Raw genomic sequence first — 21,750 nt, 5'->3', positions numbered from 1 at the left:
AGGCACTGATCAACAGAAACACCACCTATATAGCCCACCATCCTCTCAAATACCTCACTGTGAAACCCACCTCTATTTAATGCATGAAGCACTTTAATACAAGCCTGCTAACAATACTAGAGTAAATTCTTGCCACTAAGTGTCAAACTGTATTTATTAAAACATAGTTGAACTTATATATCTTGAAAACCCTAGCTAATCATGCTGTCCATCTTGGAAAAACAAGTTCCCAAATCTAAACATGCAGTCTTCCAAAAGAACACACCCATCATGTCTATTAACAAATGCTAGCATTTCCAGCTTTGCTGCTTAAATTCTGCAAAACTCTATAGGTCCTTTTCAGTCTGCTTTCTCCACCATCTGAGTTTCAGCCATCCATTCAGAAGAAAAGTACAGTGACTGAATTATCCCAAATTTTCTCTGCAGATGGATTCTCACTGTCCTGTTTAACATCACTACATTAAAAAAGAAACCAAGAAATTCCTTGCTCACCAGTATTAAAAAGTCTGCAGTACCTGGTTACAGCATCTCCAAGAGATTGGCCAGACCTACAAGATGGGGATGTCTCTCATACATTTAGCCCTAAATATACCTCAATAAAGTGCTTCAGGAAGTCAGAAAAGACTGCTACAATAAGCATCATATAACTTCCACATCTTGGAAGAGAAAAGTGACTGAATTTAGGAGAGCACTGCACATAGCTAGAAAATATTTTACTCACAGGAAGTATCCTGCTATACAGATTCTTCATGTCATCAAGCTTGCACCGGCTGAGGTAAAACCACAAAAGATGGGCTGAATATGCCTTGCACATCTGAAGCTTTAAGGCAGTTTGAAGAGCTGCACGGTATTCATAGAGAAATTTTCTTGCCTAGACTGCATAAAAATGGCCTTGAACAATGTAAACTGAAATAAATAAACAAGGATCTTACCTAACCGCAGTTCTCCAAAATTACCACATCCAATTTTTTTACCAACTCTGAAGTTAGGGCCAACCATTAACACTCCGGAATTTGAAGAACCACTTCCACGTGGATTATGGCCTGATCTCCCACTAGGCCGTGCCATTCTTTCATCTGGTTTGTCTTTGTCCTTCTTTTTATTTTCCATGTCAAATTTACGGTACTCCACTTTGATTTATTCCTCTTTTTAAAAATCAGTATAAGCAAATCCCAATTGGACAAGGTGAGAATGAAAACATCATGAGTGAAATGCCCAGCTGGTTACTGTGGGTGAGCAGTCAACAGCAGCATGTTCATTCTGTTTGCAAAGCCTTGGTGGTATTTGTAGTAAAACGTATTTCCAGAATGCACAACACCAGCAATATTTCCTAGTCTTTAGAGGAATTCTGTTAAAAGAAAAACAAAGTTATTCAACACAGTAAGAGTCTTGTACAAAATTACCTTTCCCTTCAACTAGACACACAATTAAGCTTTAACTAATTATATTTGCTTTACAGATCTATGAAAAGCACTACTTAAGGGTTAATTCTATTTCTAATATGCAACAGCAAGTGCTATTGTAGTGACTCAAGTATACTAAAATTTCAACACTTCAAGCAATAGTTATTTTTTAAAAAGTAACAAAAACACCCTATAAAACTTTTTCCTGAATAAACACACTTAAAATTGATGTTTGCACACACTCACTTCACCTTATGCCAGTTCAAATGAAAGCATTTTATTTATTTCCCTCAAATAGTATCTGCTGTTTTAAGCAAATGCTCAAGCTGCACAGTTATTGAAGTTATAGAAATATATTGTATTTTCTGAACAGTAATTTCTGAAATGCTCAAATTATAAACTATGGCAAGGGCACTCAAATTTTCAGTAACTCCTAGAATCTGAAACTAAACTATATTTACTTATTCTCCCCTACTATACTTCTGTCATAAATCTGTTTCCCTGCTCCCCTTCTCCCTTGTTTAGCATCATTGCCTAGACAGGAATTCCCACATGGATTTCAGCAAAAACAATGCTATCTTACTACTGTAATAAAGAATCACAAGAAGGCTTTTGATTTTAAATCTCAGCTGTAAGAACAATGGATATTGTTTTCTATTTGATGACAGTGGGGTAAAACCGCGTAATTCAGAATTTTCTACACCAGCAAAATTCCATAATGAGTTAAATGTCTGTGCAAAATTCTTTTCCTACATTTGTTTCAATGTTGGGAATACAATGAAGTAATGGAGAACATCCTCTGGAAAAATGTACTTCATGTGCTACAGCCTATTTTAAAGGTAGTCACCAAGAGCTTATTTTTTAATACTTTGAGCTGAAGACACTTTTATTTTGTAAACCAATTTCTCACAAAGTAAAATTATTACTCATATCACAGCTTATCACAAAATTTCAAAAATCAAAGAGGTAGTAGTGAAAAATACACCAAATAATATGAACAGTCACCTGAATAGTTGCATCTGCTAAATCATACATAGTTATAGCATGGTTATAACTATATAACATTTAAAAATCATTAATAACAGCTGACTAACATATTACCCGAACAAGGAAGTACATGGAAATTTGTTTAGCAAAGAAATATGACCACAATACCGTGAAAGGGGGAATGAAAGGCTGGTTCTGAGAACAAACAAAAAACTCAAAATGCAGATTACAATCCAAGATGACTTGCTTAATGCCAGGAAAAAGGACTTCAGCAGTGAGTAATGAAACTTGTGGTTTCTTTATGGTACAGACAGAAGCATTTAAGAGAAAAGGGGACACCCTACATAATCTTGCACGCTTCCAGATACACTAAAGTCACCTTCTAAACCACAGATCTCAAAGGATCGATGGGAAGCAATAGGTGATTTTCCCTCATCCACTATGCTACAAAGGCATAGCAGAAGGAAAGGAAGAAATAAGGAAGCTAGACATTAAGTGTGTTGAAGTGGAACTTCAAAGTCACCATTCAGTTCTTAGAATGCAGGCCAGCATGTTTGATGCAAAAGAATGCAACTAGATGTTTTAGGAAAGAAAAGAATTCCATATTTTACTGGCTTTTTCAGGAAGAACTAACAATAAACAACCCTAGAATTTTTAGTGTACCAAATACATGACACACAACATCAATTCTGATTTCCAGAAATGTGTCCATTATATGGACAAATCTATTACACAGTAACTTATGTCCTCCCCTTTCCTCCTGTTGAACCAACAGATACTCCATTTACATTACAGGCAAGCTTTCTTATATAAACTGAAATTAGTACCTTTTTATAAGATATTTGCTAAATAACCAACACAAGTCCCTCACATTTTTCCCCCACTACATATCTAAAGGAAGACATGGAAATATTCCTTGTCACAGTTTCTCCGGGACACAGGTGTTCTCTTACATTTTCCTAATAAAATAATCTGCAAGTAACTCAAAACAAGGACAGTGCTTATGACTTTCTCCATTTTGAAGATCCTGTGCAATATTTCATGATGTATTTACCTTAAAAATACAAAACTTTTTCATGGTTGTATTTATTTCTATTGTACTTACCTATGACAGTGTTATAATGTTGATGGCTGTATCTTCTCTTCACCATAATGCTCACATTCTAGAGAAAAAGCACCAAAAGGCAAAGAGATATATTTACATAGTATTTGCAATTACTTATCATGTAAAAAAATCTGATACAGAATGAAAGTACAGGGTTTTTTTGACTATTAAGGAAGATGCAGCAGATTTGCCTCAAAGACTCAACATCACTTTTAAGGCTCAGAAGACAGACATCATTCAAAGGTGTGCATCATCTGAAGCACAAAAGGAATACATACAGTGTAAGCATTGTAAATTATTGGCAAAATCACTTTCTTGCTGTATGATAGCTATAGGCAATCTGTGAAAAACATGCTATCCTCATCTCACAGCTTGATTTTCTGTTTAATTTTTTTTTCATTTCTGCCTACATAAATGAGCACACTTAAACCATAAACTTCAGCCCAACATTAGGGAATATTGTTAGGATTTAAATAATTGTTCTTAGTTCAAAAAGATACAGGACTAAATATCAGGAAAATCCATCAAAGACAAGTTGACAAAGCAATATCAAAGGAGTGAAATTACTATGTTCAAGTGTGAAGAGAAAGGCAAAAGAAGCTATAAAAAAGTCAAAATTGTATTACATAGAAGAAAAAGTAATTAGATCTCAATTATAAATTAAATCTCAAATCTATATTGACTGAAGACAAAAAATAAAACAAGACTGGAAGAAAGCAAGTAACTTCAGAGTGACTGACATGCACAACTAACAACAGCTAGCAGAGATTTCATTTTTTTTTTGGTTTAATCTGATAGACTTTTCCAAGCCCTGTAGAGAGAATGCAGGAAAAGTAAGGAGAGGCACAGTAAAGAAAAATGACAACAGGGTTCCAATTGACTCACTACTCACACACCTAACACTTCCAGAAGTATCCCTAGATTAAAGCTATAAATTTACACATCTCTCTAAAACTCTTCTTGAAAATGTCCCAATTAACACTACTGAAGAGTATATGCCACATAGGACCCCTATTCTGTAGCAACAATGACTCTCTAGGACACTACATAAGGCAGAATAAAAGAACAGCTCATTTAAGCATCTTCTTTATTCATACATTTCTCAAAAGCCTGTTCCTGCAGCAACAGCAGGAACACCACTGTAATTATATGCAAGCTTACATGTTCCAAAGTGCTGTCATGACAATGTTCATACGCAAGTGTGCAAGTCACCTTTAAAAAAATCCAACTTATTATCTACCTCATTCCTTTTTCATGTTCCAGATTTACTCCTAAACAAACTAACTAAGAGAACATTCAAGTAGCTAAATAGGACATTGCACTGCCCAGGAATGACAAACTTAAATGAAACAGGCAACCATAACTGCTCCCTCGGGTAACATAAGCAGTACCCTTCATTGTAATTACAAGATCATACATCACTGCTAGTATCAGTATACTAACATTTTGCTCTACTTTTAAGAAAAGCATATAGCAGCAAAAGAGCTACAGAGGAAAATAAAAATTTGATAGAGCTTTAAATTACATTGGAAGAAGCAAAAGGACATAAACAGGTTTGACAGTGATAAGCAATGGGATGGTATGCCAAAACTCAAGGAACTGAGTGCTAGTGAGATCCTTAAACTGGTCTAGGAGGTGTCAGCTACAATGGACCACATCCAAAATGTTTCCACACCAACACACGAGGATCATCACTGGAATAAGTGAAACCTGGTGAGATTGAAATGCCATGTTGGATGGTCACAAGTTCTCCAGGAGGGACAGGCAGGGCAGGTGAGCTGGAAGGGCTGGAATACGGCCAAGCCAGCAATCCCAGGCTGACAGTCTCTGAGTAAGGATTAAGGGACAAAAAATAATGTGGACGCCATTGCAGGAGTCTACTATAGGCCACCTATCCAGGACAATGATTCCAGAAAATTCCTCTGAGGAACTAAGGGACACCTTCAAAACAGCTGCCCTTGTCACACAGCTGCACAAATAGGTCCAGAACAGTCCGAAATCTGGGACGTCTTACAATACTAATTGAGACAGCTACTAATGGAGCCAACTACAAAAGGTGCCCTCCTTGATGTGTTGGGGAAGATCGCATGAACAAAGTCAAGACTTGGTCACAGTGAAACCTTGGCCACAGTGACCACAAAGCAATTGAGTTTAAAATCACCATTATCAGGAGAAAAAGTGACAGTAAAATTTCAGTCCTGGGCGTGACAAGAGCTGACTTCAAGCTTTTAAAAGAATCAGTAAGATGGCCTGAGGAAATGGTTTTGAGGGTGCTGGGGTCCATCAGATCTGGTCATTTTTTAAGTGCCACGTCCCAGGGGCACAGGAACAGGAAGTTTCAAAATGTCGTAAGTCAAGCAGAAGAGGGAGAAGGCCAGCTTGGCTGAGCAAGAATCTTCTCTCAGAAATAAGGCAAAAAAGTGAGCTGTATGCCCAGTGGAAGGAAGGCCCGATGAAGGGAAGAACTACAGATAAGCTGTAGCCAGTGACAGAACCTGAGGGAATGGCATGAAGTTGTGTCAGGGGAGTTTTAGGTTGGATATTAGGAAAAGTTCTTCACCCAGAGGGTGGCTGGGCACTGGAACAGCTCCCCAGCTAAGCGGGCACAGCACCAGACTGACAGAGCTCAAAAAGTGTTTGGTCAATGCTCTCAGGCACATGGGGTGACTCTTGGGGCGTCCTGTGCAGGGCCAGGAGTTGGACTTCAATGATTTTTCTGGGTCCATTCTAATATGGGATATTTTATTCTTTTATGAAACACTGTAAAGTAACAGTCCTGGTTTCAGCACGAGGCATTTAAAATTCATTCAGCCTTCTGGCATTTTCATACTTCCGCAGTTTCTCACCTCTCAAGTAGCTGTTCACATACTTCTAACCCCAAGGGCTCATGACTTTTGGCAGTTACAGTAATTTAGCAACACAGCTTCTTCTCACATCTTCTAGAAGAGTGAAGAGAAAGTTTCTAGTGCCTCTGCCACAAATTTCCAAGATACTTTCTCTAACTATATGTTATTTTTATTGAATACTTCACCTACTACAGTCTTCAACTGAGATAAAGAACAGTCACATTCACTTTCCAAAGATCATTTCCATGTTACAAATGCATCTGTACTGCAGAAAAAATAACACAAGATTCCATCCAACAAAACTCTTTTAGAAATATTTAAGAGCAGAAAATCTGAAATTCATACTACAAAACTGAAACCAAGCAACAATTTCACTGGGAAATCATAATACAAAACTTAAACATCTAATCAACTGTTTCTGCTATTTTTGTATGCATCATGGAAAAATTAAGCTGTTCTTTCTAGATTAGTTATTACTGCATTATTTTCATTCATTTTTATATACACGTCTCTATGCAACAGAGGAAATCTACAAAATTCCAAATCCACAGCAAATAGGCTCATAATTGAAGATCCCTTGAAAGTTTAGGACAGCAGTTTCTAACTGTGAAAAAGTTTTCAAACAGAATTTGAATTGGAAAATATCTCTGAAATTACATATGATTTAGTTAGATGCACTGTTTTATTTTAAATGAAAAATAAACATTTAATGACAGAAGAGTGGATTTCATTATTTTCACTTTAGTCCAACAAGAGCAATGTAGGCTTGCACATGACTTTAACATGACCAATGGTTGAGCTGTTATTCCAATAATTTATATTACAAATAAATAGGTCTATAGCTTTATTTTTTGCATATTTTTCAAGTAAAAACTAAAATAAAAAGTTGTTTAATGATTCATTGCATGACTCAATTAAATGTAACCAAATTATTACTTCATCATTTTTCAGATTTCCAAAGCAGAAACAATATGCAATATCATTAGCACTTCACTCAAAACTAAAGACAAAATTAGTGTGCTGAAACATTCAGTATGTAAAACTTCCACAGATGGTACATACTCATGATGTCAGCTTTGAAAAACAAAGAACATTTCCAAACAAATTTCTCCTGACACAATTTATCTCTCCAGTTATCAGTAACCTGTATCAAAATTGCTCATCACTGAATCATTTTGGAAGTCATAGATGGTGTTCTTCATATGTGACCTGACCACAATGAACACTTATTCATCAGTAACACATTTTGCTCTAAACAATATAATCTACTTCATACACTTGGGGAATTCTAAGGCTAATGGCATCTGATTTTACAGTTTTTTAAAATTTTTTTCACATTAAAACAAAATACAGCTTGGTATTATCTGCTCCTCATATTGTCAGAAGTTAGTTGTTTCATCAGACTATTTTATTCTCCCATTCCTTAGGTACTTATTATAACTTCAATTAGTTAAACAATTACCTTGAAAGCACTGCAAAAAGAATATGTAAGTTCTCTAAACAACATCTTCCTTCCCCCCCCCAAAAAACCCTGTATTTTGTAGTAGATGTGAACTAATACAAGATATAAGGATGGTCTTTTTCAGCTTCACATGGGAAGACTGCTGTCTCCACATAATAAAATAAGAAACATACAAGAAGTGACAATGCAGCTAAATAAGATCTTCAGCAGGATCAACTTTCAAGCCATCAAAAACCACAGCCACATCATTTCTCTGCCAGTTTGCCTTTCCAAATACTTAACTACAGAACCCACATTTGCTACATTTCCTTCACAGAGAAAAAGTACATAATACACTAGTAAGTTTGAAATCCTTCCTAGAGGTTTCATCAGCAAAGAAGGAAAACACACAAAGCAATTGCTACTTCTTGATCACGTAAAACTTTTCACACTCCAGAAGACATGGGTGTTTATTTAAGAAAGCAAATATAATAACCTTATTTCAAAGGCAAATGAAATCTTTTTATAATAGATCATGCAAGAGCTCAACTGTGCAGTTTATTTCTCAGTGTGCATGGCCTCAAAACACTTATTTTGACTCATGCTCTTCATCACTGCAAAGCAACTAGCAGATCACAAGTGCGCATAAATTTTGTTTGCATTACCAGAACTTCCAACAATAATAGGTTTGTATCTCAAGTACCTTCTACACTACTATTTCTTTCTTACTTAAAAGTCTCAGTTTTCCACAGATTCTTATTTTCACTTTCTGAAACTCAGACAACAGTACTGTTCTCGCAGCATTCAGTCTTTTGCCACATCTGCCTTCTGTAAACCAATTCTAGACTCAGCTAAGTTTTGCAAAAGCAAGAACAGAATTTATTCATTTTGGTGTACAAACTAGACTCTCAGCATTCCTAAAAAATACAATTGTTTTAAAATAGGTATTTGCTTACTCTTACAGATAGGTTTGATTTTCCTTATAAAACAAGGGTTTAGGTAACAATATAAGTCTACATACATACAAATGAGATGCACTGAAAGAAGCAGCCTAATTGAAAGAGTCAAGGTAAATCCAAGTATCTTTCTTATGAAAGTATTTACAAAACCAAGCCTTCTGAAGTCTTGTTTTCATCTCAAGTGGTATATATATTAAATAAAAAAATAGATTTTTCTCTTACCATATAAACAGCCACACACTATTTTCAACAAAAATAATTAATTTGAGATTCTAGAATAAGCGTTTCAATTTGCACATATATACACATTTCCCTAGGGAAAGTACATCAACAAACCACATATGGCCACATATAATCCTCCTTAAATGCACAAAATCTAACAGAGAAACAGCTTTACTAATATTTAATCAACCACTTGCCTGTACAAGAACTAACCAAAAACCTCCCTCATCCTTTCTGAAGCTTGTTTAAGAAGTCTATTGTAGTTAAACTAGTGTAACTTTTCTTGTATCAAGGTTTAAAGTCACATGAACACATTGGAGGGCTGCCAATATCCAAAATTCAGTATCTGTTCTCTACACTTAATTTTGTCACTACTTCCTAATTAACAGTAATGCATCCTTCTGCACCACCAACTGCCAGCTCTGGTCAAAATGCTGTCACATCAGAAGACATGTACAGTACTGGGGGTCATCCTAAGTCAACACAATTTTTCCACAAATGACAGCCTGGACTAATTATGTAGCTATTAAGCTCTCCAAGCAATCTCTTAATCTCTGTTAACCCTAAACAAACATCAGCTGAGATGGCTATCTCTGGTTACTGCATAAACATTTTTATTTTCTCATGGATCTAGAAGGCAAGTTTGGCCCTAATCTATGAACTTCACCATAGACTTTCACTACAAAATCCTATCAACTTCACTTAGAGATTCCATGCAAGTGCATGCAGTTATTTGGTTAAAACTTTTGCTCAGGCATCCTTCTTGCAGTTTCCTATAATCACCATTTCAGAGTAAAAGCTGAAAGTCAGTTTTCAGAAAGGAGAGCCATAACACAAGAAATAATTTTTAAAATCTAATGACACTATTAAAGCTGATTTACTAAAAAGAGCACAGAAAGGACAAAAATGATGGTTAAGCAATGTTTCAATCATTTGTTCACATTTCCACCACCACAACCATATAGACTTAAATGGGCTAAAATATATAGACTTAAATTGTCCTCAGCTGGCAGACAGCTAATGCTGAGCTAGCTAATACTACATAATAGAGGTGTCAATTTTCTACATGAATAATTGTACCACAGCACACAAGTATTACAGCAGAACAACAGAAAGGTTCAGATTAGCCTAAGGCTAGGCCAGAGAAACTGTGAAGTTAACAGAGCTAGAAGTTTAAAAAAAAAAAAAAAGAGTATTGCATTTAATCTAACATCGTAACTATATCTGAAGACAAAATTAAGTAGCATTGTGAAACATTCCGCTGGCAATGGAAAAAAAATTTCTGAGAGTCCAAAAGACACACTAATTCTGTCTTCAGGTTAGATTTTGGATAGGCTAAAATACATAATGTGCTCTAGCATTCCACAGTGATTGTGAAGATCTGTTTTCAAAATTAAAAGTATTTTTAGTTCTCTGACACAATTCTGTCACTTAACTTGAATTACATGGTCGAATTCTACTTCAAGAACTTAAGACAGGAGTCAAGCTCAAGTTTAATAACTCCATATGTGAAGAAAGGGATAACTCACAGAACAGGAAAATGTCTCCAGACTAAGTTTTGCAGCTATCAAGATTTCTAACAATAACAAACTACCTGGCAATCAGATTCTGTTGTCTTAGTTGTCTCCATAAACCAGATAGGTACCTTCTACAGCAGTTCCAAGTATTTCACTACTACACACACTTGCAACTCTCCTCTCACTTGCATGACTTTCACTGCAATGTACACCAAAAATGTCTCTATCAAATCGAAAGTACAGTTCAACAGTCTTCAAAACGCTATAAAGCTTTTTTCTTCTGTTATAAGTTTAATATGGAAAAAAAATGGTATAGATAAAGTCTCAGACACCACACCAAATGGAATCATGCTTGAAACCTTCATATTGAACACATAAGATGCACAGTGACAAAAATTAAGATGAAACAGAAGGCACAGTTAAGATCTTGGATTCATCATGAGTGATGTAATACAAGACATATTTAAACTAATGCCTTCCTATCGAACTCAGAGGAAAAAACAAGTCTCCCAGTGTTCTACACAAATTCAAATGACACTAAATATGAAATCATCTGATGTAGATTAAAAGTTCTGAGAACAAAACAACTTGGTGCTCTTGACATCAGTACTGTCAAGGTCTGATGGCAGTTACTTAAGTACACTGATTTTAAATCAAAACAAAATTCTCAAGCATTAACATGAGAAAATGCCAGTATGTTGATGTGGGCACTTGTGTGTAGTTAAATGCTTGCTCCACTACTTAGGAAGCTTAAAATAGAATCATTCCTCAAAAGCATCAATGTTAGCTAAACTTAGCTGCCTACAGATTAGCGTTCAACACCCACACAGCCCCAGTGCAGTAACTTCACCTTTCTGGTTATCTTACACATATCCACATATCCGCATTTGCAGGCCACCCTCTGACACATCTTCAGCTCTCTTTCTTCACAAAACCACATTAAAATGTTCCCTTCTCAGTGGAAATGTTCTGTTGCTTGCCTTGTACTACAAGTTGCAAGCTGAACAGCTCTCAAGCTACTACCACACAAAACATAAAATCCTTCCTTCACCATGGTAATGGTTAATAAATATCTACTATCTAAACTGGTTGTTATGAAGCTTATAGGAACTTATCTTCACAGGCATAACAACCTAAGTTTGGTTAAAACTACCCTAAAAATTCCACATTTCTACACGCAGCAGATGAGAGAGCGACAGATCAAAAATATCTAATTTCCTTAAAAAACACACTTAATCTTAATGAAAATTTTAAAAAATTCAAAGTACAATCAACGGTATTTACTTAAAGGTCTTACAATGTTTCACATAAAAACAAACAATAGTGAGAATACTGTTGGAAAAATTGAAAGCAAAGACAAACAGCATTTCTGTAAATACATTTTTCTCTCCATCTGACAAAAGCTTACAAGCAAATTTAGTTATTCTGTCTTCCTCTTGTCTCTTGGAAAAATTCTGCCCTCTCTCTTTACTGCTAACCATAAACTCAAGTTTCATAATTTTTTATTTAGATTTAACGATGCCTCCAGACTTAAAGATGCCTCAGCCTACTATCAGCAAATGTTACACAGAAACCTTAACAACTTGATACACTGAGCAACCTGCTGATGGAACACTGCAAGAAATGAATGCGTGCCAGCTGAAATGATCTTCCACAGAAAGTAAAACACATTCTAGACTGAACTTCTCTGTTTCCAGAAGAAAGCATTTGTAAGGTGCAACTGAGAAAATACTAGTGGTTAAGAAGAGAAACATGTCTCCCACAACCCTTAAAAGCAATCATCTCCCTGACTTTAGCCTCAGTATTACTTCATCTTCCCAAGAATACTGCACAATTAATTAAGATTTTTTTTAAAAGCTGCATTTTTATGGACATTATCTATATTTAAGCTGACATCAAAAATATCAATACTACATGAAATTAAGTATGTTTTTCATTATAAACTAGCAGAATTCCTCTAAAGCAACACTGAATGCCTTTAAAGATTGCTTTATATTAAAAAGATGTTGAAACATGGTAACAGTCATGTTAACTACTTCATTCAAATATAAAGACATAAAATGGAAAATGCTTGGTGTCTTAAAAACAAAAAGATACTCACAGGATTCTTCCACACATAATAATACAGTTTTTAAATAGTACTTTCTTATAGGCTGCAGACATGTGTCCTGTCCTGGACTAAATCACACCTTCCAACATCACAAAGGGAACCTGTCAAGAAACCCATGCTCTTAAATTATTTTCTACAAAAACAGAAAATGCAGCCAATGAAGCTTTAAAAATGTAACAGATCCAACATTCACCAGGTAACTAGCATCTCAAGCTCAAAGACAAACTGAACCAAAAAGAAGAATTTTATGGGTTCAATAGAGCCTAAGTCTGAAATCTGCAAAATGCAAATGACAAAATGCAATTAGACAATTTTGATGTGCTTGTAGCATGGCTCTTCTCCTACTGCATGTAGCACACTACCTGCTGCTCCCATGGCTCACCAGCATCAGCACTCCCACACCTCAGTGCAGCCATGACTCAGAGTACCACAAAGCTCACAAACTCAGTAACTCTACTCAACAGAAGCTGAACCGACTCAGAGGAGGATACAAGAGACAGGATGGAGAGCAAGAGTGGAGCTACAAGACCGCACAGCCAGAGGCGGAGCAGGGGAATGCCCCATATTAGAGAGAAGGGCCTTTCCACAGCAGCACAGCCACAACGGCCGGTGTTTCACAGCCCATCAAGAGCATCCCTGCAAGGACATCACACCCCAGTGACCTCCTTACACAAACGGCTGCCCCAACACCACCTTCAGCTCTGCTTCTGATGGAAACTGCTCCATCTATATTGTTATTGCACAGGGTTTATTGAACAAAAAGCAAGGCAACTCATAAATTACTCAAAAATAATTGCAGAGAATACAAGAAGTTGAGACAAACCACATACTTGAAGTCTAGGCTCTGCTTGCAATAAATCACTTGTATTTTTGGCCTACTAAAAAGGACATCATCCTCCACTGTTGTAGTCCCCATCCTGTCTTAACCAAAAGTAACACAATCAAAACACATGGTTGATGAAGACTATAAATCACCATGCAGGGAAAAAAAATTATTTTTAGGAAAATGACATTGAATTTACTTAACTCAGTAATTAAACCTTAATTAAAAAACCTTAAATTACTAAGTTAAGTAAAACTTCTACTATAAAGTCCTGATATGTTAAAAGCTAAGTTGGCTAGTAAGCTTACAGAGAAGATCCGAAAGCATAGGAAAAAACAGTTGTAGTTATATTAATGTTACATACAAAGTCAAATTAAGTAATAAACTTACTTGAATATGCCAATCTTACTTGTGTGTGTCATGGGCTTCTGTGACCTACAGTTATTTGGGCAAAGACATTTCTGATTCATCAGTATGTCTCCCATTCCTAACTCCAGAGCACAAGGAAAGATACCAGACAAATGGCAAGATAACTGTTTTAGCTTTTCATACCCACAGAACATACATATTTTGTACTAAATATCCTTCTTTTAACAGCTAAATGGGGTTTTTAAAAAGGTTTCCCACACAAAGTCAAAAACATCAGATAAAGGAGGTGGTGAAGAGAGGGAAGTACAGATGCTTAAAATGTCCTCTGTAAGAGATAAGGAACATGCAGTTCAATAAACATGCTAGGAGAATGCACTGGCACATTTGTAATATTCTGAAATTTCTGCATATTTGATATTATATATTTACCACAAATATTTATATTTTACATCTAAGTATATTTAATATATATTCTCTCCCCCTTTTGTTAGAAAGAAACATTTTCATATATTTAAGGTAATGAATATACCATCTATAAAACAGTAGAAGTAAATGTAACAGGTGAGCTAAATCTCACCATAATAAATTATTCCATACTACACAACTACGAGTTTCATAATCTCCTCTGAAAGCTAAAGTTGCAGAAAGCTACCTAAGTAACCACAGTCCAAACCAATTCTACAGCATGGATCGGTGCACGATGTCTCCTCTTCTGCATCCTCCCTATGCCAAAGGGGGGACATTAAATTGCAAGTGGCTTACCTAGGATCACAGGGAGGGACAAATGTTCCAGTCATTGTCTTTACCTGTTATCATCACCCTAGCTTTTAACTACCTTCTCACTAGACTGCTTTTATTTAAGCAACTATTTAGCTTAAACACACTTTTTTCTTCACCCAGCTGTTTCAGCTGTAGCTTACAAAGCTCTAGAAGTCCAGTGACAATGTCTGGGAGGCTACTCAGAATTACGCTTAAAAAAACAAGCACAACGGCATCAGGCTTGATCTCACTGCATTGGTTCTGCAGCAGCACTGAAAAAGCATCAAAATGCCCGCACAACACTAAAAAATTAAGGATTGGCAGAAAATATACAAAAATTACTTCAAAGCTACCTTTGCACCTTTTAATAGATCAAGAAAATCAATTATATAAAAGTCTCAAAATATTTTTGGAAGTGTGTTAAAGGCCCAGTGTACACTGGAAATATACCATCCCATTTACATTAGTAAATGACTTCCAAGTAGCACGATCAGTTTTAGATCATTTAAACCCAGACCACAGCTGAAAAGGATTGTACCCTCTTCCCGTAAGCACTGTCAGGTAATTTGTTCATGCAACCTCAGGTGAGGTATTAAGGGTTGATTGAGAACTCTAAACATTAATTTGCAGTTGAATCAGTGAGCTAAACTGTGAAGAAACAGTATGTCAGACTCCCTTACAACTTTGCTATTCCTGTGGTTTGTGTGTGGTTTTAATTACATTACTACTTTTATGTACAACATCTCAAAAAAAATCACTCAAAAGTAAAAAGAAAAGCCTGAGTAACAAGATGTAACTATATGTTTTGTCTACAATAGACTGAAAAAAATGTTTAGCTGGAGAAAAGTTAGATAAAGACAGCTAATACAGCTGATCAGTACCCCTTCTTTAGCAATTTCTTTTTTGTAATTAGAAGATATTGGAGAAAAACAACCACTGTTACTTCCTTATTCCTCATGATGCATTCATTGTTGTCTCAAAGGCATAACTAAAATAAATTATTCTTAAACATCAGAAGACTTCCTAATATTTTTTAAACAAATTTTCAAGACAAGAGTAAAAATATTAGAAATACACATAACTTTGCTACTTCTAATCACAGAACCATTTAGCACAGTAACTAGTGAACCAAGAACAATTCTATTTCCATAGGACAAACTTTGTGGATACTGTGGGGACACTAAGATTCAATACAATGCATGAGCTTCAGTAATGCATAGTAATTAATTAATTTAATTATGAAAATTTAGTTATTAAAATTAATTATGAAAAACCTGATTATGAAAAAACGACACTAAAAGTAAGTCAATTCAGTCTTGCTAACTGTACATAAATAGGCTGGACAAGGTAAAAACTCTTTCAATAGGTTCAGGGGAAGAACAATCTCAGAAGGGTTAAGACATGGCCTATCGCAGGTTATTTCTCTTAACTAATCTTAAATATATTTATGTTGATCACACAAAAAAAAAAAAGCTCTACAGAAAATGTGATGTATCAGAACTAGTACTTTAGATTCTAAAAACCGTTTACATTTTATAAGCCAATACATTTATTTGATAGAGAGTGGCAAGTGAAAAAGATTAATTTAATTAGCTGAAAGTCATTCTCAACTGATGCAAATAGTCTGCCGTTTGCCAGGTAGTTTCTCCATTTCAGGCCAGCACAACAAAATACCCTTTTTTCCACTGAAAACACTGTTTAACTGTTGGAACGTTTCAAATAAAAAGAAATTGACCAAAGGATACTGAGGTCGATATAGTCAGCACAGAAATGTCTATCTCATCTTTTCCCTGTAAAACAAAATTGCATTACTCCCATCTTGGATTTTAACATCCCAATGTAGCTCGAGATAAAATGCATTCACTAGATAAGTGGGTTAAGAAGAGGCATGAGTCTAAAGAGCAGGTAAGTTGTTTATCCTCCAAGCAATCATAACGCAGGCAGCAAGGCTTAATATGCTTAACAGTGTGCTTCACTTATAATCACGCTTAAGAACATGCACAGTATCTATTTCTAACTATGTAGGCACTTACAAATTACCTTAACTATAAAATTCAGCAAGGAAAAAAAGTCTTCGATTATATTGCAATCTGTTTCTTACACATCACATGTCACTTCAACACTCATTAAGGGTGTACCAGTAAAATGAACAAGAATGACTGAAAATAAGGTCTGTCCGAGCTCCATGGTCACTGAAACATCACTTTTAGAGATTTTAATTAATTAAACTTAAAGACACTACATTCAGATCGCGCCTATAAACAACTTCCTGAAAAGCAAAATAAAAGGTAAGAATAAAAGAGCACTGGCAGCCCAGTTTGCCTCTAACCTGCTAATCTGCTAAATGAGCACAGTCGCACTCCAACAACCTGCTTCCACAGACCAGGAAAACAAATTTACTTGCTCCTACAAACCCAGCTTGGTGCTCGCTCGGAACAACCACCGCCAGGACCACCGACACACAGGGAGCCCCACGGCCGCAAGCGCCTCCTGCAGGAGAGGGCACTCCGAGGTCTCACAGCGGCGGCTTTTGCCACCGGGAGCGCAGCCCCAGCGAGGCGCGGGCCCTCCCGGGGCCGGCCCTCACCCGCCCGGGGCACGGCTCTCGCTGCCTGGCCCGGCCGGCCGCTCTGGCCGCCGCCGCGCTCGCAGGGAGCTCCGCGGCCCCCGCCAGCCCCGCGGCCGCCAGGGAAAGGAGGAGAGAGACAGCCCAAGGCCTCGGCCCACGGGGCGGCTGCGACCGCTGCAACCGCCGCCGCTCCGAGAGGCGGCCAGGGACAGCAACCTACCGGGGAGCCCAGGGGAGCGAGACACAGCCTCAGCGTTCGGCCCTCCACCTCCGGGCACGGCTTCCCGACCCGCCCCGCCCCTGGCGCGGGGCTCGGAAGCGGGGCCGGCCGGGGCGGCACCCCGAGGCGGAGGGGAAGCAGCGGCGGCGGCCCCGAGCGCCCGCCCCTTCCCACGGCGGCACAGGCGCCCGGGCAGGCGGGACGCGCCGCGCGCCCCGAACGCGGGTGATTGACAGGGAGCGCCGGCCACTCGGGGGCCGGGAGGCGAACGTCGAGTTGTGGGAGGGGGCGTGGCTTGCTGGTGGGCAGAGCCGGCAGCCAATGACGGCGGGGTGGGGCGGGGCAATGCCGGGGAGGGGCCGCGGCGGCGGCGGGAGGGGTCGGTGGGAGGCGGCCGGGCCCTGGCTGCGCTGCTCCCCTCACAGCCCGGAGATCGCGCTCGGAGGAGGCCGCGGCCCCCTGCCCCGCCTCAGCTGCGCGCCTCCCTCGCTCCGAGCTTCTCCTTACAGGTACAAAGGTACCTGTTTAATATGTGAAGGGCTGGCCCCCAGGGATTGCCCTGTGCCCAGCGGCGGCTGAGTCAGTGTCAGACCGCAGCCGCTGGACGCCTGGAGCCGCAGCTCCCTTCCATCCTCTGCTGGGTAGCAGTCCCCTAATGCCAGCACCCTGGCATTAGGGGACTGCTACCTGTCCTGTGTGCCCGTGCGGGAAACCGAGAAATCAGAACCCCACGCTCACTTGATGTCTGCAAGAGCTGCCACGTAACTATTAAAAAAAAAAAACCAACTTATAAATGCTGTATCAGACTCTGTGCCAGCACTCGCGCAAAAGAAAAGATATTTAGGTTCTTTCCTAGCTCTGCAGTCAGGAGGAGAGTAGCATTTTAAAAACCTTGAGATTTGAGTATAATTTAGGCCACTAAGGGGCTAAGGCTTTAAGTATTACCTTTTTTATATTTGAATACATAAAAACAACTTTTAAAGTTTATTAACAACTTGTTTTACGGTCTTACGGTCACTATAAATATGGAGGAGAGAGGATGCAAACAAAGGATAAGTGTTGGAGGCTCTGACTGATCTTGGAGTATTGCTTGGTCAAATAATTTTTTAGGTAAAGTTGGCACATTCCATAATATTCTAGATGTCTTTGTAGGAAAAAGAATTAGCAGCAATATAGCTTTTAGAGACTTTCAGAAGTCATTTGCTGAAGCTTCATTTCCTAGTCTCAGTAGACATTGAATTACTTTTGCCAAAAATCCTCCATGGGCAGTCTGTGCTGGAAAAGATGCCTTAATCAAGGAGGAGTGAGCATATACTCAATTCCACTTCATTTTGCAGGATCCTGGTGGACACAAGCATTCCACTCTCAGAATCAGCTAAGCAGAGACAAGAACAAGTTTTGCATTATGGTGATGCTAAGTTCATCTTGTGCAATTGTCCTGAAATTTTTCTTCAACTTTAATCAGTAATGGGCACATATTCACAAGTACTGGTATTGGTTTTCTCAGTCTTTTCTAAATATACTCTCATAAACCCAACAATAAGTGCAAATTTTTTTTTGTAAAAGCTGTAGGGTATTTTTCCAGTTACAATTTGTTCTTTAAAAAACAAATAGTTTTAGGTTGGTTCAACTCAACAAATTACTTAGTAGCCTGTAACTCTAAGATCTAGGTGATGAACATAAGGCAAAAGAGAAAGATGTCTTATACATGTCAGAATTTACAGAAAGGTGCATCAGTTTGGGGTAGTTAGAATTACAGGTGTGCTGCAGTGGTGCATGATTGCTACATGTAATCTTAATCTCCAAGAGCAACAGACACATGCCATGCATCAAGTACATAAAATAATATAGATATAAAATAAATATCTTTTATATATTTATATGGCTTAAGCCATATAAATACATAAAATGTGGCTTAAGCTTTATAGCATTCTCATGGTTTAATCCCAGCCAGCCCCCCAGCTCCATGCAGCCACTCACTCCCTACCCCACCAGTAAGATCAGGGAGAGAACTGGAACATTAAAAGCCAGAAAAACTGTGGACTGAAATGAAGACAGTCTGGTAGGGAAAGCAAAAGCCACACACAAGCAAAGCAAAACAAGGAATTAATTCACTGTTTTCCATGTGCAAGCAGGTGTTCAGCCATCTCCAGCAGAGCAGGCCTGATCAAATGTAATGGTGACTGGGGAAGACAAACACCATAACTCCAAACATGCCCCCTTCTTACTTCTTCCACTAGATTTGGAATTGCACCAGAACTGCTGAGCATGACACCACATGTTAGGGAATATCCCTATGGTCACTTGGGGTCATTTGTCCTAGCAGTGTCCCATCCCAGCTCCCTGTGGACCCAGCCTGCTCATGGTGAGAGGCAAGGAACCAAGCAGCCACAAGCAACGCTAGGAAAAGGCTTTGACTCCTTGTAAGCACTGCTCAGCATTCACTGCACACATATTAAATACAGGCTGTATTCACGCACTGTGTTTCTAGCACGAGCATCAAACACAGCCTCCTACTAGCTACTATGAAAAAAATTTAGTCTGTCCCAGCCAAAACCACCATGTGAACATCCCAAAAGGTGATAGAACTTGCTGTGTACTCATATAGATGCTGCTCTAAGTGAAGGAAAAAGTACTTCCAGTATTCAGTCTTAGCATTATCCCTCATGGCATGAGCATTATCCCTCATGGAATCCTTTCACAATTCCTGCATACACAGCATAGTAACAGAATTGCCAGGTACCACACTTCTTAGATTTCTAAAACTTTTTATCTTTTTAAGAACTACTTTATTATAAAGGTGACGTGATATTTCATTCCCTGTAATATTTCAGCTTTCATTTTAATATTCACCATTTGGCAGTATTTCAGCAGCTGCTTCCAGTAGCCTACACCGTTTTATTTAGGCTGTATTTTTCTAATGAACTTATTCCCCTTTACTGTGCTGAACTATTTAATTACTAGATACTAATAAATTAAATTCTTGCACTAGAAACACACAGGCATAACATCTGGCTTTTAGGTATTAATAGTTCCACTTTTCCTTCCTTTTTTCCTTTCTCTTCAGCCTCTTACGATCTGTGTTCATTTCACACATGGAAGAAATAAATGGGATTCTTCCTTCCACCCTGTGTTTTAAACTGAAATTCTAAATATTTGTTCAATGTCAATTGCTAAATATTGTTCTTTTTTCCACTGACATAAGATTTGAGCCTATCAAGCTCATTTAGAATAATTATTCTCAATGTGATATCTCAAACACAGTCCCTTAAAATTTCTTCCATTCAGGATCCTGTAACTTAATCCATATGCCTAGGAAGATCTCAACGTCTGAAAATAGAGCTGAGCAGGCAGTAACATCAGCTGCTGCAGTAAATTAATTATTTTTAATGGACCATCCAAATTCTGTTTAATTACCCCTTAGTTTAAGTTCCTTGTTCTGCACTAAAAGTTACCAGTGTGTGATAAAAAAATTACTGTGACATAGTAAAGTAACTATCACAAGCCAGCACTGCACCAGGTCTGTGTGGAGAGACAGTGGAGGGAATCTTTTCCTGGATGCTGCAAACATGTGCCTACAAACAGAAAACAAACAACCCTGGGTACCCTTCACTTCTAAAGTTCATTCAATTTGGCAGCAATGCTGATGGGAAGGAGAAAGCCTTTCCTGGCTGGACTTAGCAGTGTGCATTGCAGGCTGGAGTACACTTGTAGATTCCACAGTTTTAGGACTATAAGGAGCATTTTATAGTCCTTTTATGAATGTAAAGAGCACAGCAAAGAACCTGAATTTGTTAATACTGTATGAGAGAAACGTGAGGCTCATGCAGTTCATGGTGAGGATGGTTACATGACCAGTTAGAGAATTCCTGTAATACATCAATCTTGTACATCATACAACAATAAAAATTGATAGAATGTCATTACCTTAAATAAAAACCAGTAACTCACCTCAGCTGTTTATGTCATCTGATCCACATACAAATGTTACACTACATTCTCATCACAATCCTGAAGTTGTTGGTTGAGCTAAGTGCTCAGCAGTTTGCTGGTCACCATTTTTCTTTGGAAGAATTCCCTATAATCAAGGAAGAGTATTCCTGCATGAGGGACAGGTGTGGAAAAGGTCTGTGTGATCAGGCTGATCCCCTCCATACTAATGCGTGGCAAAAGGTGGTGGAAATCAGAGTAGGACCTAAAACAAAACAAAATGAAAGAAAAGACATGAGGACATGTAGACCTTCATTGGTGATATGTCTCAACTGCATTTAAATGCTCTATAAAACTGATGAATTATCCCATTCAACTGTATTAAAGAAAATTTGAGTTGGGTCAAGTGGAAGGACTGAAAAGACCACATATGTAAGAACCACATGATAAGAAAATCAAGTACTTTGGCAAAATGCTACAATTCTGGAAT

At 38.1% G+C, this 21,750-nt stretch overlaps 1 protein-coding gene across 5 annotated transcripts in view; it reads right to left on the bottom strand.

The window, feature by feature from the left end:
* The window catches only part of CSNK1G3 (casein kinase 1 gamma 3), a 69,995-nt gene extending 52,470 nt beyond the window's left edge, over positions 1-17,525 (bottom strand). For 4 of the 5 annotated variants that reach the window (XM_064735686.1, XM_064735687.1, XM_064735688.1 and 1 more), the window contains exons 1-3: positions 17,331-17,525; positions 3,496-3,553; positions 933-1,348 (exon numbers count right to left, since the gene is read on the bottom strand). In XM_064735686.1, the coding sequence (XP_064591756.1) occupies positions 933-1,110 (178 nt within the window). In that variant the 5' untranslated portion in view covers positions 1,111-1,348; positions 3,496-3,553; positions 17,331-17,525. Of the gene's footprint in view, positions 1-721; positions 779-932; positions 1,349-3,495; positions 3,554-17,330 lie in introns of those variants that run through there. The other variant, XM_064735690.1, reaches the window with a different exon arrangement.
* Positions 17,526-21,750: the final 4,225 nt, after the last annotated feature.

Source organism: Zonotrichia leucophrys, chromosome Z, assembly GCF_028769735.1.
Source record: "Zonotrichia leucophrys gambelii isolate GWCS_2022_RI chromosome Z, RI_Zleu_2.0, whole genome shotgun sequence".
In the NCBI taxonomy this organism is placed as follows: domain Eukaryota; kingdom Metazoa; phylum Chordata; class Aves; order Passeriformes; family Passerellidae; genus Zonotrichia; species Zonotrichia leucophrys.
This window is presented reverse-complemented; position numbering and strand designations above follow the sequence as displayed.